The following is a 16,253-nucleotide window of genomic DNA, read 5'->3' as shown; positions in this document are numbered from 1 at the left end:
ATTTATTTATTTTTATTTATTGTCTTTTTTGAGACAGGGTCTCCTTGTAGCCCCAGCTGTCCTGGAACTCCTCTGCCTCTGCCTCCCAAGTGCTGGGATTAAAGGCGTGCACCACCACGCCCGGCCTGAAGAATTATTTTTAAATTACGTGTCTGTATATGTTTCTTGGTATATGCACATGAGTCCAGGTGTTTGTGGAGAGGTGTCGGATCCCCTGGAGCTGGAGTTAGATGCAGTTGTTAACTGCTTGATCTATGGTGCTGTGAACTGAACCTCTCCAGGCCCAGGAAAGTGCAGACAGGGTTTCACTATCTGGCTTGGATTTTGCTCTGCAGACCAAGCTGGCCTCAAACTCCCAGAGATCCACCTGCCTCTACCTGGGATTAAAGACCTATGCTACCAGGCTTAGTGGTTTCTCTTTTTCTTTTTCTTTTTCTTTTTTTTTGGTTATTTTGAGACAGGGTCTCCCTGTAGCCTCAGCTAGCCTGGAACATGCTATGTAGACCAGGCTGGCCTCAATCTTGCAGAGATCACCTGCTTCTGCCTCCCAAGTGCTGGGATTAAAGGCATGTGCCACAAAGCCTGACCATGGTTTCTGTTTTAAACGACTTTAAGAGTAAGTTTGTTGATGTTAGTATAATCCTTTGATTCTTTTAGTGATTGAAAATGTAAATTTGATCATATATTTAGGAATGTCATTGATTCCCCAGTTTTAGTCAGAAATTACTGTCATTATTTGGATCTGCCTCTTGGTTGTGCTGGCTAACTCACTGATAGACACACAGATTAATTTTGTTATCGTCATGAGAGTCACCTTGTTCACAACCCACTGAGTTTTGGTGTGTACACTGAACAAGTAGCTTCACTGGAATAGCTTTAACATGTATCACTCTTACTGTAGCCATTCAAATTCATTTACAGAGCATTGAGAAAGCCAAGGTGCTAGATAGAAAAATGTCTTCATATCTAGTTTTGAACTTCGTGAGCTTCAGGAGATTCACTCTACTTTTACCCGGCCTTTAATTGGTGTTAATTATCTTACAGGTCCTTCTCAGGGTGGTCCAGGCCCTCAGTATCCTAACTATCCTCAGGGTCAAGGTCAACAGTATGGGGGCTATAGACCAGCACAGCCGGGACCACCCCAGCCACCCCAACAGAGGCCTTATGGATATGACCAGGTAAGTTGAACACTAGTCGTGGAGTTGCCTCATTGTTCTCTGTCTCTCTGGGTTTTTTGACTTCTTTGAGTTTTGAGGCTGGCTTTGAACTCATGATCCACGGGCTATGGGCCTCCCAGTATTGGAATTTCAGGCATGTGTCACCACACCTAACTGCCTTCTCTTGTTTGTGATAGATTTGCTAACCCTCAAGTTAAATGACTTTAAAATCTTTAGAATGCCAGCACAGTTTGGGTCTAGTTACTCTCACATGTAAAACAATGTTGAAATAAGACACACCAGCTCATTCTCCTCATAATGTCCCTTGGTGTCTGTCTAATGCCTCCATGTTTGTTGTTGAAGACTTCATCTTGATCAACTTCATTTTCAAGACTTCATCTTGAAATTTAAAGTGCATCGGGTCTGTGTAACATATCTGCCCCCTTCTTTCCTACTTTCAATAGTCTTATCTTTTTGTTGTTGTTGTTTGTTTGACAGGGTCTCCCTAGTCCCAGGCTCTTGGAACTCACTCTGTCGACCAGGCTGGCCTCAGTCTCAGAGAGATCCCCTGCCTCTGCCTCCTGAGGGCTGGGATTAAAGGTGCGCACCACCACCCGGTGTTAACAGCCTAGCTCTTTGAATTCTAACTTCTCTACTGAGTTGTCCTTCTACACACATATCTGTCACCTCAGGTGACACCATCATTCTTCATTAGGATAAGAGTCCCCTGAACCTAGTAGCCTAGTAGTATTCATTTAAGCCTTTGATATTTTATACATACATACATACATATATATATATATATATATTTTTTTTTTTTTTAAATCAAATGCCTTGAACTTCTGACCTTTGCCACAGTCACTTTTTATGAGCATGCTCGTTTTGGACTGAATTGTTATAAGAATGATTTACCAAAGTTCCTCTGCACAGATTTCAGGTTTGTGGAATGGATTCCCACTGGGGTGTTTTGATCTGTTCACTGCTTTTAAGATATTAAAATAGAATGTTTTGAACTGTCTTTAGTTTATTAATTAGTGCTCCGAGGCCAAAGTAGAAGATGTTAGAATTTGAGGACCAACCCAGATGCAGCATTAACTAGAATTGAGCCGTAGTTAGTGTTTTCTTTGACCCTCTGTCAGGCTGACAGCTCTCTTGTCCTTACATTTTTATGTATAAAGACACTAGAGATACAGGAGACTTACACTACAAGGGTAAGGCAGAGAAGTAATACTTATTATTATTTTTTTTAATTACAATAAAGTCAAAGGAGAAAGCAGGAGTTATAGCAAGTTTTATAAGTAAAATTAGGGGGCTGGAGAGATGGCTCAGCAGTTAAGAACACTGGTTGTTCTTGCGAAGACCCGGGTTCGAATCCCAGCACCCACATGGCAGCTAACAACTGTCTATAACTCCAGTTCGAGGGGATCCGATGGCATCTTCTGTCCTCTGTGGGCATTGCATGACATGGGCGCACTTACCTACTTGCAGTCAATACACACATACACATGAAATAAAAATAAATAAAAAAAATCTTAAAAAAGAGTAAAATTAGTCATGAATCTTTTAAGTTATCCTTAAGATCTGATCAGGAGGCTGGAGAGATGGCAGAGTGGTCAGGAAAGGTTACTGCTCTTGCATAGCATCTGAGTTCAGGTTCCAGCACACACGTCAGGCAGCTCAACAACTGCTTGCAGCTCCAGCTTCAGGGGAATCTGACACCTCTGGCCTCTGTGGGCACCTGCAGTCACTTGCCCATAGCCACATGCAGACACACATACATGTAATTTAAAAATTATTTTTTTAAGATCTGACCAGATAAACATTAGAATCACTCTAACCTACAGATGAGATTAAAGTTAGCATTTTAAAATTGAGATTCTTAACTGGGTGTGGTGGTGCACGCTTTTAATCCCAGCACTTGGGAGGCAGAGGCAGGTGGATCTTTGTGAGTTGGAGGCCAGCCTCTTCTACATAGTGAGTTCCAGGACAGCTGGGGCTACAGGGAGACCCTGTCTCAAAAAACAACCCCCAATACAAAAATTGAGATTCTTGCCATATGCCTGTTACTTTCATGTGCTGGACACTAGGTTTGGTCCCAGGTAAGTGAAACAGACCCGATCCTTAGGGCTTGTGGAACAGCTGTCTTGATCTTCCATGGCCTTGTTTTAGCATGGGCACATGCACCTTTTTGCTGTTTAAAGTCCTGGCTTCTCCATCGCACTGTGGCTTGGCTCCTGTTGCATTCGGCCTCTTTTCTTATGTTACTCCAGTTTTTGTTGCTGCCATCAGAGAACTTAAGGTAAGTCGTTGAGCTCACAGTTCTGGGATTGAAGAGCACAATGCTGACACCTGCTCAGCACTAGTGAGGGTATGGCAGGAGTGCGCACAGCAGTGATGAGCGCACACAGAAGAGGGGTTCAAAGCAGGTGCCAGGCTCCATTTTAACAGCTCATTCTTGTGGGAACCGATCCAGGTCTGCAAAATTTGCATTAATCCCTCTGAGCGTGGTGTCCTGAAACATGACTGCCTGACACTATGCCCCACCTCTTAAAGCTTGCCTGCTTGTTAGCATCACTGTAGAGACAGCACTTCTGCATGAGGACCTGAGGGGCCAACTACTCTCAGCCATTCCCCTTGCGTGCTGGATAGCTTTAGTGTCAACTTGACACACCCGGGTTGAGGGAGCCTCAGCTGGGGAATTGCCTCTATTGAACTGGCCTGTGGCCATGTCTGTGGGGCATCTTCTTGATTATTGAGTGATATGGGAGGGCCCAGGCCACTGTGGGTAGTGCCACCCCTGGGTAGGTGGGCCTGTGTTGCATAAGAAAGCAGGCTGAGCAGGGGCCAGGGAAGCAAGCCAGTAAGCAGAGTTCCTCCATGGCCTGTGCTCTAGTTCCTGTCTCCAGGTTCCTGCCCTGAGTTCCTACCTTGGGCTCCCTGATGAACTGTGACCTGGGAGATGTAAGCTGAATAAACCTAAACCCTTTCCTCTCCATGTTGGTAGTGGTCAGAGTGTTTTGTCACAGCAGTGGAGGAACAAACTAGGACACCTTGTCTTTCTTGTCCTTGTTTTTCTCCCTCTCCCCTTTCTCGGTCCCCCCTTGTCCCTTGCTTTTCATATTCCTCCCTCTTTCTCAGTTCTCTGTTTTTACATTATATATAAATTCTTTTTTAAAATTGATTTTTTGTGTATGAGTGTTTTGCCTGTATGTATGTAAGTGCATCCACGTGTACAGTTCCCACAGAGGCCAGAAGAGGGCTTCGGATTTCCTGGAACTCAAGTTGTAGATGGTTGTTAGCTGCCATGTGGGTGCTGGAAATTGAACCTGGATCCTCTGCTGGAACAGCCAGTGCTCTTAACTAGAGTGCCGTCTCTCCAGCCCCCTAAATATAGAGTCTGAATCAATGTCATCCTTCCTTATGTGTTTGATATGCTTAGTTCTTCTCAACCCAGGTTCATCTTTTCCCTACCATGAAGAAAACACTTTTCTTTTCTGTCCCCTTAACACTGGCATTTGTGGATCAACCTGATCAGTCTTCTTTGTACATCAATAGATCCAAATCTCCTAAACCAAATCACTGACTGTTGGATACTAAATACTTTACCAAAATTGAGGATGTATTTGGAAAAAGGGGGCATAGATTACCTGCCTTTGTGAACTGGTCTAGATGAGGTGAGACTCATAAACCAGTGAAAGGTAGTGCAGTTAGTACTGAGATGAACAAAGTAAGGATTCCTGTGACAGGAACTTCAAACTCAGTATCTCCTAAGTGCGAAGCCACAGGGATGGTTCAGTGCTGGCCAGGTAGACTGGGGAAGGAAAGGATCAGCTCTTCAGAAGAGCGGTCAGAGGACTGCCGTGACGATGTGTGTGTCGGTACCACAAGCCTGTGCAGGAGAAACTGTAGTCACATTGGCCTGCTTGCTCTTTCAGTATGCATCAGGCAAACTGCCCCTCAGAGCCTTTGGACTTGCTGACCCCTCTTCTACCTGCAGCCCTTCCTCCCTCATTTGTCAGATCACACAGCAGTTAGCACCCATATTATCTCCTTTCTCTAGTTTAAAATAACTTTATTGAGTCAGTTGTGGTGGCTCATGCCTGGAATCCCAGCACTAGGCAGGTTGAGGCAGGAGGATCATTAGTTCAAGGTCGTTTTGTGTACATAATGAGTTTTGAGGCCAGTCTAGGGTACATGAGATCCTGTCTCAAAAAACCCACAACCAAATAGCTTTATTGTGGCTTAATTTACATAATTTACATGTAATTGACTGCACCCTTGAAGCCATCATCAAAACCAAAGTGATGATGTAGTCATCATGCCCCAGAGTTCCCATGCCACTTTAAATCCTCCTGCTGCATCTCCTCCACAAACAGTACTGATCTGCTTTGTCACTATAGAACAGGCATCTGAATTCTTTTTTCTTAAATATTTTAAATTAATTTGGGGGGGGCGATGCACATGCTATGGTGGTGTGGAGGTCAGAGGACAAGCTTTGGGAGTCACTTCTCTCCCCTATTATGTTGATTCCAGGATGGAAGTCAGGTCATTAGGCTTGGCAGCAGACGCCTTTCCTCACTGAGCCACCTTGACAGCCCTGTCTGACTTCCTTTCTTTGTTTTGATATTCTCTCATATCGTTCTGTCAGTAATTCTTTATAGCTAACCAGTGTTCCATAATAAGGCTCTCACAGTGTACCCATTGCTCTGTAGATGGACATTTGGGTTTCCTGGTTGGGACTTTAAGATAAAGCACCTGAACAGTCAGTCAGGACTGTCTTTATGGAGGTGGACATTTATTTTTCTTGTCTATATACCTAGGAGTGCATCGAGCAGTAGGCATATGTCTAACTTGAGACTCTGCCAGATGATTGTTCCCCTCAGTGCAGCTTGGAAACAGGGACCGCACTCCTTGGTTCCAGAGGCTCGTTTGTTCTCCAAGTCTCAGATTCTTGTCCTGGGTTGTCTCTGGTCATAGGTTTCTGTTTCTTAGGTGTTGTGTAATTCTTTGGTTATAGGCTGGAAAGGAAATATAGAAAAGTGCTTTGCTTTTTCAGCATGGTGCTTGTTCCATTGCACAGATGAATTATTGTTTCTGAGTTAACCTCCACTTCCCTCAGTGTAGGTCTATAAAGACATCGCTGTCTGTTTTTATTACCATTGACTCTATCACCTAGTACTATAACATGTAGTAACTATTAGTAAATACAGCAGAAATAAGTGTATGGGTCCATTACTTCCTAGATTCAGATGTGATCACAAGAAGAGAAATGGACCAGGAGTTAAGAACAATTGGCGTTATTCCAAAGGACTCAGGTTGGATTCCCTGTGCACATGACAGCTCACAGCCATCCATAACTTCAACTCCAGAGAATCCGATACCCTCTTCTCATCTCTGTGGGCATTGCATGCATGTGGTACACTTAAATGCATACAGGCAAAACACTAATGCACTTTAAAAAGAATAGAGAGAGAAGGAACCCCAAAAAGTTGAATGTTAAGACTTTTTAAAAAAAAAATTGCATTTGTGTGCACGCACACACACACACACACACACATATACATACATACAAGCGTGCACTGGTATAGTGGCACATATGTGAAGGTCAAAGGACAACTTTTAGGGTTCAGTTCTCCTTCCTTGCGAACTCTGGGCCTTGAACTCAGGTCATCAGGCTTGCAAACAAGTGTCTTTACTCGCTGAGTCATCTCACTGGCTTGAGGTTTTTAACTGATTAGACAAATTGAATGAAAGAAGAAGGAAAGAAATTAAGACTGGGTTGCATTGCTTAGTATTCTAGCTGAGGAGCTTTTCTCATTCATGACTCTTTGGCTAAGCAAGCTCATTTATTCACATAGTTTCAGTTTCCTGTGTTGCTAACTCCCCAGTCTTTCAGGTGGATAGATGCTGGACATCTCTACTGAGTTGCATTGTATGTGTATTCAACATAAGCCAAACAAATGAACATATCTTTCTATATCTTTTCTCATAAAATGGGTCCTATCACCAGTCTAGAAAGCCAGTGTCATATTTCATGTGTCAGCCTTCCTTCCTACCTAATAGACGACCACATCTTATCTGTTCTTCTGAAAACCTTCAGAGCCCCCAGCGCTGTCCTGCCTGTCTTATCTCAGTTTGGAACATGTTTTATCGCCTGTCGTCACCACAGCAGGCTCCTCCTTACTTCCCTTCTCCTCTCTAGTCAGAGGAATTTTTTTAATTGATAAAGAATTGAAGAAATAAAGAGATAGGAACATAGGCTTAGAGAATTGAAGTGATTGACTTAGTAAGACAGAGCTTCAGTGTTGAGGCTGGATGACAAGTCTCAGGTGACAAGAACCCACACTTGGTTCACTGTGCAGTGGTCCTGACCCCTCTTACCTGTGGTTTTGCTTTCTACAGTTCAGTTACCCCCAGTGGGCTACAGTCTGAAAGTGTTTTAACTTTTTAGAGAGAGACACATTCATATACCTTTCAGTAGAAAGCATATTTCTATAATTGTTCTATCTTACTGTTAATCTCTTCCTGCCTCTAATTAATAAACTATCATGTATATATGTATGTATAAGGGAAAAAATAACATGCAGAGTTCAGTGTTAAGTGTGCTCCGGGTTATCACTTGGGATCTCTTGTATTGCCCCTAGTAATATTAATGAACACCAGAGGAGATCACAAGGCATTTTCATGTTTTTTAAAATAACTTTTCGAAGTAGGTATTATATGCTGATCACTTGTCCACAGTCAGGATAGCTGTTCAGTGAAAAGTTAGTGCCAGGACCTGGCTTCTGCCTCCATTCTGTCACTCTGTAATTTGATAATAGTTTCCAAATCAGTTACACTTTTTTAGGCAGGGATGTGATTTGGTTTGGTCCTAGGACTGTGGTTGGATGTGATCAGGTTCAGGACTTTGGATTCTTCTACCGTAAAATGGAGCTGATACTCCAGGAGAGGTTAGAGGGGGACACAAAGACTTCAGTGTGTCTGACTTATGCTAGGGCTTGAATATCTAGCTGTCTAAGGAATGAATTATGGGGCCTGGAGAGATGGCTCATTGGTTAAGACCAGCCTTCTGCTCTTCCAGAGGACCAGAATTGGTTTCCAGCACCCACATCAAGCAGAACCACCTGTAACTCCAGATCCAGGGGACAGGATGCCCTCTGGCCTCTGCAGGCACCTGCACTCCTGTGCACATACCCACATATAGACACAGAGACAGACAGACCCCCCCCCCCCATAATTAAAAGCAGTGAAAATAAGTCTTTAAAAAAGCACCTGTTAATATTCTGGCTATTGATCCCTTTGACCTCAGTCCCCGGTACACAATAATTATCACCTCCTCATTATTGTACATTCTGCTTGCTCCCCTCTTCTCTAAACACACTGTATTTGTTTTTTTCTCCCTGCCTTTGTTTAGCTACTCTTCTCTCCGAACTGCTCCCTCTATTCTACTGTTCGTCACAGTGACTCGGATATAATTTCTTTGCATATTATTGAAATTGTCTTATGTGTCAGGCATTCTTTAGCACTTGGGGATGAGGGTGGTGGATACTGGCCTCTGTCCTCCTGTGGTCATAATCTAGTTCATGTTTCTGTGGCACAGTAACTCTTAGCCTTTCTTGCACTTCTGTGTGATTTAAAAATATTTTTATTGCATTTTTGTTTGTTGAATATATGTATATGTTTGTGGGCACACGTGCACATGTGGGGGTCAGAGGACAGTTTGCAGGAGTCAGTTCCCTTCTAACATGTGGGTCCTGGGGAGGAAGCACTGGCCCCTTTCCCATGATTTCTATGTACAGCTCACTTTGGTCATTAGCATCTCACTGGGGGAATATTTCTCACTAGCATTGAGACTCGCTAAGTTCTAATTAACTAATTTATTATTTGAGGCAAGGTTTCACCATATTGCTGGTCTCAAACTCCTAAGCTTGAGCAGTCCTCCATTCATCCTCCCCAGTAGCTGAGTCTGCAGGGGCCATGGCACCCTGCTGGTTGTGAAAGTCCTTTCTCCTGAGCTCCCTTAGTGTCCTAGTAGACAAATAAGGTAGGACTTAATGATTTAGTACTTGATGGGCAGGAAATTGTGATCCAGAGATGGAGCTCTTCTTCCTCTAATTCATGCCTCAAGAATCTTGACTCTCAAAAGAGTATTTTTAGACTCAAATAAAAAGTTGGCAGTAAAGTTAGAACCTAAATTGAGCTTCGTGTTTAGGCTCTGTGATATTTGAGCAGTAAGCTGCTCCTCCGTTCTCACTTACACTTAACTTTAAGTATCCTTGGTGTTGATTTGTAACAGTGATTAGAAGGAGCTGAGCTTTTCCAAGGTTGTAGCACTAGTGTGTGATTTGTTTATTCAGATAACACATCAGAGGGCAGAACTAAAACTCATCATCAGCCCTTGGTTTGATTCAACTAGAGTCACCAAATGTTTATATTACCACTATGTGATAGCTACTGTGGTTGGCTCCTGGGCTAATCTTTGATCTATTTGGAGCTGTGGGTTCCATATGCAATTGAACATAGTATAAGAAAAAAATTAGAGGAATAGTATATACATAATACAGAAAAATTTATAGGTATCGATATGTGGTTGCTTTCTTGGCATAAAAATGCTACAAATTAGCCTGGCGTGGTGGCGCACACCTTTAATCCCAGCACTTGGAAGGCAGAGGCAGGCGGATCTCTGCAAGTCAAGGCCAGCCTGGTCTACATAGTGAGTTCCAGGACAGCTGGGGCTACAGGGAGACCCTGTCTCAAAAAGACCAAAAAAAAACCTACAAATTATTTGTGATTTTCTATGTTGAACTAACTTGGGTGAAGCTATTATCTAATTTCTGTTTTTAAATTTATCTTTTAGGGGCAGTATGGAAATTACCAGCAGTGAAGAAGTCCTTACATTCCAATAGCCAGTATCTCTTAGCAGCATATTGTCACCTCAGCACTGTGGACACCTCCCTGTGATGATGTCCTTCCATTCCATCTAATTTTTGGAAAAACCTTGTGGATAAGTGGCTGCTTTGTCAGCAAGCAGCCTCTCTCGGCTTTAGTTTTAAAAGGCATTAGTAGCTCCAAAATATACCTGATTTCACATTTCTACTCTAGATGGCAACATTGGACAGAAAATGCATTGACATAACCAATCGGAAGTGATTTCAGAACTGTGTTTCAAATGGACTGTTACAGACTGAAAGGTGTGAACAGCTTTGTATGTTTATGAAGGTTGAGGGAATTTAATACTTTTCCACAGATTCTTTTGTAAGGGGAAGAGGGAAATGTACACTTTTTACTGCAGCAATATTTTGTATATTATGTTTATTCCATGTTGAATATGCAAGGCGGTACACTACGCACTGGGCAGAATCAGAAATCCTCTGTTCATGTGGAGTGTGGTGGATGCTTGATTGTTGTGCTCTCCAAATGGTGTTCTGTGAAGATAAAGGTGAGGGAGAAGACAAAAGCACACCATATGTCCACAGTTGTGTTCTTAGAGAGGAAATTCAGGTCCCTTTTATCTCCCAGGTAATCAAGGGCGCTGTGATACAGTTTTTGAGTACAAAGACATTTTTTTTTAAAGCCTTCCAGTTTTGTGGATTAAAACCTTTTTGTAAAGATGATTTATAATACTGTTTTCAAATGTGAGGCGATAATTATGTTGCATCTGTGAGCGTTGGGTGGCAGGTTCGTGTAAATGAAGTGGGAAACCTCTCCTAAAACAGCAATAACTAAAAAAAGGAAAGCGTTAAATTTTACCTTTTTTGAGCAATCAGGGATCTTAAGTAATATCAATGCATTTTATAAACATATCTAAGAGAAGTCAGAGTTGATCTAGTAATTTTATTTTTTAGCATTAGGTGGATAATTGGTTTATGTAACAAAATGATTTAGAGACTATATGCTTCTTATTTTGGTCTTTTTGAGACGGGGTCTCCCTGTAGCTGTAGCTAGCCTGGCACTCGCTGTTGTAGACCAGGTTGGCCTTGAACTCAGAGATCCGCCTGCCTCTGCCTCCCAAGTGCTGGGACTAAAGGCGTGCGCCACCACGCCTGGAGAGACTACATACTTCTATTTTAACTCTTAATTGGAAATGAATAAGGGGTGCTTTTATGTGCTTCCCTCTTCATCTTGGTTGATGTAATAGAGATGTTTAGGAAAATGCTTACTGGTGAGGTGTTTCTGACATGTATGGAAAGCACAGAGGTTGCTTTTTATGCCCCCTTGTTTTTAAGCATGACATCATTGTTTGAGACTGTTTTAGCTAAATTTGGGGATATTGCACTGGGCGAGAAAGCATGTATTGAGCGATTTCTAACCACAGTTATTTAAGCATAATCTGAAAACATCTAGCCCAAAGGTAAGTTGTTATTTTCCTCAGAGCTGCCTGTGCCCAGGGAATACTGCGTATTCTTTATAATTGAATTGGTTTTTCTCACTTCTAACTGGAAACAACAGAAGGGGTCCTATAAATTTGAATAAGCAAAGCACACTGATCTCAACATGTGGTAGTCAAAGGAGGAATTTCAGTGCATCTCTGTGTAAGAGAGTGTGTGTGAGTGTGTGTGTTAAGCTCAGAATGGACTTTTCTTAAACTTGGTCAATAGAAAATGGACGTCAAGTTTTAACAGATAATGCGTGGGCAGTCTTATTATGATTGAAATGCTTAGGTTCTGTGCCAATTTCCCACCACTGTGTACTTTGTTGCTATTTAAAACTGTATCAACTCTAACAGAAGAATAAATTATTTGTGATTTTAATTTTCTCATTTGTTTCTTTAAATTAGATCTCTTTGACTCTCTTGTTCTGTCTGGAGACTGCATTCTGGGTTTTTATATAAGTTAGTCCGGTGTGATCAGACTATATTCGTATTCTAGGACTTTATCAAAATTCTCTTGCCATGCCCAAGTTAATTAGAATTAACTGTTCCATAATCAGCATGTTGTGTAGGCTGTGTTGCAGAATTCTTTCTTTGAAAATGAAGTCCATGAGGCTGTAATCAAGATGACTGAATTAGATAAATGAGTGAGGAGGCAAAATTGTGCTGAACCCAACCTGGTAGAGATGCGTTATCTCATTTGAAATAAGCTCAGCTGACATTAAGAAATAATTTGTCTTGCCAGCCCATCTTCTGTTGTCTTATTCTCCTTTTAATGGAAACTAAAATTGCAATTTTAATAAGCAGAATTTCCTCCAGGACTTTCTTCCCGGAGACTAGTGCATTTACGAGGTTTAATTGTTTTATAACAGTCCTATTTCGTAAAAGTTTTTAATTGGTGGTGACAAAAATTACCTTAGTCCTTTGGTACCTAGAAAGAGCAACTTTACCAAGTAGCTTTTCTATCAAATTTGACATTTTTTATACACTGTATATTATAAAGGTGACTTTTTCATTTTGTCAAAATGTATCGTATTGAATAAATACCATAGCATTCCATAAAATCCAAGAAGCCAAACATTAATAAACAAAGAGCAGGTGATTATTAGTTTCCTTGTTTGAGAGCATGTCAGCCGGCATTGTGTAGCTTTATTTGAGGCATGGCTGTTTGGGTTTAATGAGTCTTCAAAGTACAGTGGGGTTAGTTTTGATTTTTTGAGACAGGATCTCTTTGTAACCCCAGCTGGCCTGAAACTCACTTTGTAGACCGACCAGTCTGGCCTCTATTTCATAGACATCTGCTTGCCTCTGCCTCCCGAGTGCTGGGATTAAAAGCATACACTATCACATCCGCCTGAAATTCTTTGTTTTTAATAGTAACATTTAGTTACAACCATCTCTGAATCCGTACATTTAGACTGCTATCTTCTTTCATTAAAAAAAAAAAAATCAATTCATGTTAAATAAAAAATTAACAAGTAGATCTGGGTGTGGTGGCACAGGCCTTTAGTCCCAGCACTTGGGAGACAGAGGCAGGCAGATCTTGCTGCCTGATGGCCTTTCCCAACTTACACATCTGACCATGCCACTCATCCTTACAGCCCCTTGGCTGTCCCAACTGTTCAATGTACCAGACAACTCCCTCTAGGATCCCTCAAAAAAACCAAAAAAAAAAAAAAAAAAGGAAAGAAAAGAAAAAATTAACAAGTAAATTCCTGTCAGTACATATTCTTTTTAAAAAAAATGGAATCGTGCTTTATGCTTTTTTTTTTTGCCTTTCATTTTTACTATTGCAAAACTGTTTTCATAAAACATCTGGCAGGATTTTTTAAAAATATGTTTTTAGAATGTTTCTAGATTCTAATATGCTATGTGTGAGATTGGACATTTGAGAAAGTGTCACCCCAAGAGTTATATCCTCACGAACACTAGTTTAGTGATAAGCTAGGAGAAGTTTTAGTTTTTAAAACAATGTTATCTCTGAATTACAGTTGACTTGTAAGTTGAACATCATTTCAAATGACACCTTTGTGTTCTGAAATGCCTTTTCATGTCCTTTGTCCTCTTCTCTGTTGTGATGTCGTGAGAAGGAAGAAATATAAATGTGTATACATGTTTTTGCACAAAGGCGTGTGCACACAATACATAGCTTTATCGGTCCTTGCCTCATCTGTATCTTACAGATCTCTTCTAGCATTATTTCAAAAAATTTTGGTTATGATGTTTTTCACTGTACTAATGTTTTAAGGTTTTATGTAGTAAAAAGAATTTATGTCTTGCAACCTCCCTAACTTTTAAATTTATAAAAATACTTCTCATATTTGCTTCCATTTTTTCTAAAATTCACTGTACTTGGCATGATTTAGGCCATTAAGCTTTTCCCCATATGGCTAACCAATTGTTTGACCATCTATGGAATAAATCACTTTTCTTTCAGTGTTTTGAGATGCCATCTTATTCTTTTTATTAAAAAATTAATGATAGGGCCAGGTGAGGTGGCGCACACCTTTAATCCTAGCACTTGGGAGGCAGAGGCAGGTGGATCTTTGTGGGACTGAGGCCAGCCTGGTCTACATAGTGAGTTTCAGACCAACTGGGGCTACAGGGGACCCTGTTTCAAAATAAAAACAAAATTAAAAAAAAATTTATTATAGGGGGCTGGAACCCAAGTTCAGTTCCCAGCACCCACATGGAGGCTTACAGCCATCCCTTAACTTCAGTTCCAGGGTATCCACACCCTCTTCTGGCCTTTAAGGACATTGCATGCACATTGAATGCAGGCAAAACACTAATACACAGAAAATTGATACTTAAAATATTTAATTATATGTAAGATGTGTTATTTTTCCATTTCAAAGACTAAATAGATTCATTTAAGTAGAACTACTTAATTACTATGAAGTTGTGAGTTGTCCTTTTTCTCTCATGGGGTAGTTTTTATTGGATAAAAGTTATCTTTGAGACAAAACTGGGCATGGCAGCACATACATTAATGCCTGTGGTGGTCAGAAGAGGGTGTCAGATCTCCTGGAACTGGAGTTATGGACAGTTGTTACTCCCCTTGTGGGTGGTGGAATCTGAACCCTGGTCCTCTGCAAGAGCAGTTAGTGTTCTTAACTGCTGAGCCACCTCTCCAGCCCCCTGATTCTGGGGTCAGAGGCAAGTGGATCTTTGTGAGATCGAAGCCAGCCTGGTCTACATAGTGAGTTCCAGTGTATAAGCCAGCTGGGGCTTTAGGGAGACTCTGTCTCAAAAATAGTAATAAAAGTAAAGCAAAACAAAAGTTACAATGACTGGTTTCTTAGTAGTAAGAATTATAAAATGTATTTCTGTATAGAATGAATAGAACTTCTTAGAAATTTTTTCACTTGTTGGTTTATAGACTCCTTGATTTTAAAACTATTATTTTTATGTGCATGAGTGTATTGCCTATATGTAAGAACACTCATGCTGTGCGATGCCCGCAGAGGTCAGAAGAGGGTGCCAAATTTCCTGGAACTGCAGTTATGGACAGTTGTTAGTCCCCTTGTGGTTGCTGGAATCTGAACCCGGGTCCTCTGCAAGAGCAGTTAGCGCTCTTAACTGCTGAACCACCTCTGCAGCCCCCTGACTTTTTTTTTTTATAGCTGCCCCAAAGAACCTACTGGACTAATAAGAAAAGAAAGAAACCAATAGAAAATCTTGTTTTATTATCTATAGGTATGAGACTCAAAAGTAAATATTGCTATGTAATTTCTATCAGTTCAGTAAAGACCAATAAGCAGAACGACCATATACTTTAGTATACAGTCTGGGGAGTGAAAGGGAGAGTATTTTACATACTCATGCATGTTTATAAACACAAAAATGTATACCTGTATTATGTACATGCATGTTTGTATATATGTGGATAAATGTGTCTTTTAAAATTTAGTGTTTGAAGTCTGGAAAACAGGGCCCAGTGGTTAAGAATGCTTGCTGCTCTTGAAGAGAACCTGCATTTGGTTTCCAGCATCCACATTGGCTGACTCACAACTTCTGTAGCTTCTGCTCCAGGAGACCCAACACTCTCTTCTGGTTTCTGTGGATACCTGCACTCGCATGACGTAAATTTAAAAATAAGTTTTAAAATTTTTAAAAATTAGTGTTTACTGACAGATCAATACTTTAAAGAGTTTGGATATGATATGTGAGTAATACACTTCTGTTCAAGTGGCTGTCTTTGTGACAGCATACTATGAAGTTTTTCTTGATAGTACAATCACAAAAAATTACTGTTTAAATAGGTAAATAAATCTAGAATATTCTGAGAGGTTGTCATTCCCTTCTGTGTTACAGAATACCAGTTATCCCCATATTGTGGGCAGGTGCATAACTACCTACCTAGAGACGGGTACATCCTCCTTTCCAGCTAAGCGTGGTCCTGTGCCTTTTAGGCCAGTAGTGTATAAGCTGAAGCCATGTGCCCAGTCTCCTGAACTCATTCCGGAACGTGTGCTCTGTCTCCAGTTCTCAGGGGCTGGAACATGATGCATTGAGGGGGAACTTTGGCCTTACAGATTAGAAAATCAGTAGAAGAGCTTGGCAGTGCAGGGTGATGGAGTCCCAAGCCCCCAGAATGAGCTCATAAAACCTCCATTTCTCCTTATTAGCTTTTGTCTGTCTTCACACTAGCGAAAGAACATGTCTGTCTTACTAAAGAGCTAGTTACAGCCACAAAGCTTGTGGTCCAGGACTGTTAGCATGGG

The 16,253-nt window shown here is 41.2% G+C and overlaps 1 protein-coding gene across 2 annotated transcripts in view; it reads left to right on the top strand.

Moving 5' to 3' along the window:
* Ss18 (SS18 subunit of BAF chromatin remodeling complex) overlaps window positions 1-11,908 on the top strand; it is an 81,599-nt gene extending 69,691 nt beyond the window's left edge. For both annotated transcript variants that reach the window (XM_017801805.2, XM_008847634.3), the window contains 2 exons: window positions 1,045-1,178; window positions 10,015-11,908. In XM_017801805.2, coding sequence (XP_017657294.1) covers window positions 1,045-1,178; window positions 10,015-10,041 — 161 coding nt within the window. In that variant the 3' untranslated portion in view covers window positions 10,042-11,908. The remainder of the gene's footprint in view (window positions 1-1,044; window positions 1,179-10,014) is intronic.
* Window positions 11,909-16,253: the final 4,345 nt, after the last annotated feature.

This window comes from Nannospalax galili, unplaced genomic scaffold, assembly GCF_000622305.1.
Source record: "Nannospalax galili isolate Female #2095 unplaced genomic scaffold, S.galili_v1.0 scaffold162, whole genome shotgun sequence".
Lineage (NCBI taxonomy): Eukaryota > Metazoa > Chordata > Mammalia > Rodentia > Spalacidae > Nannospalax > Nannospalax galili.
Note: the sequence above shows the minus strand (reverse complement) of the source record. Positions and strands in the feature narration are given on the sequence as shown.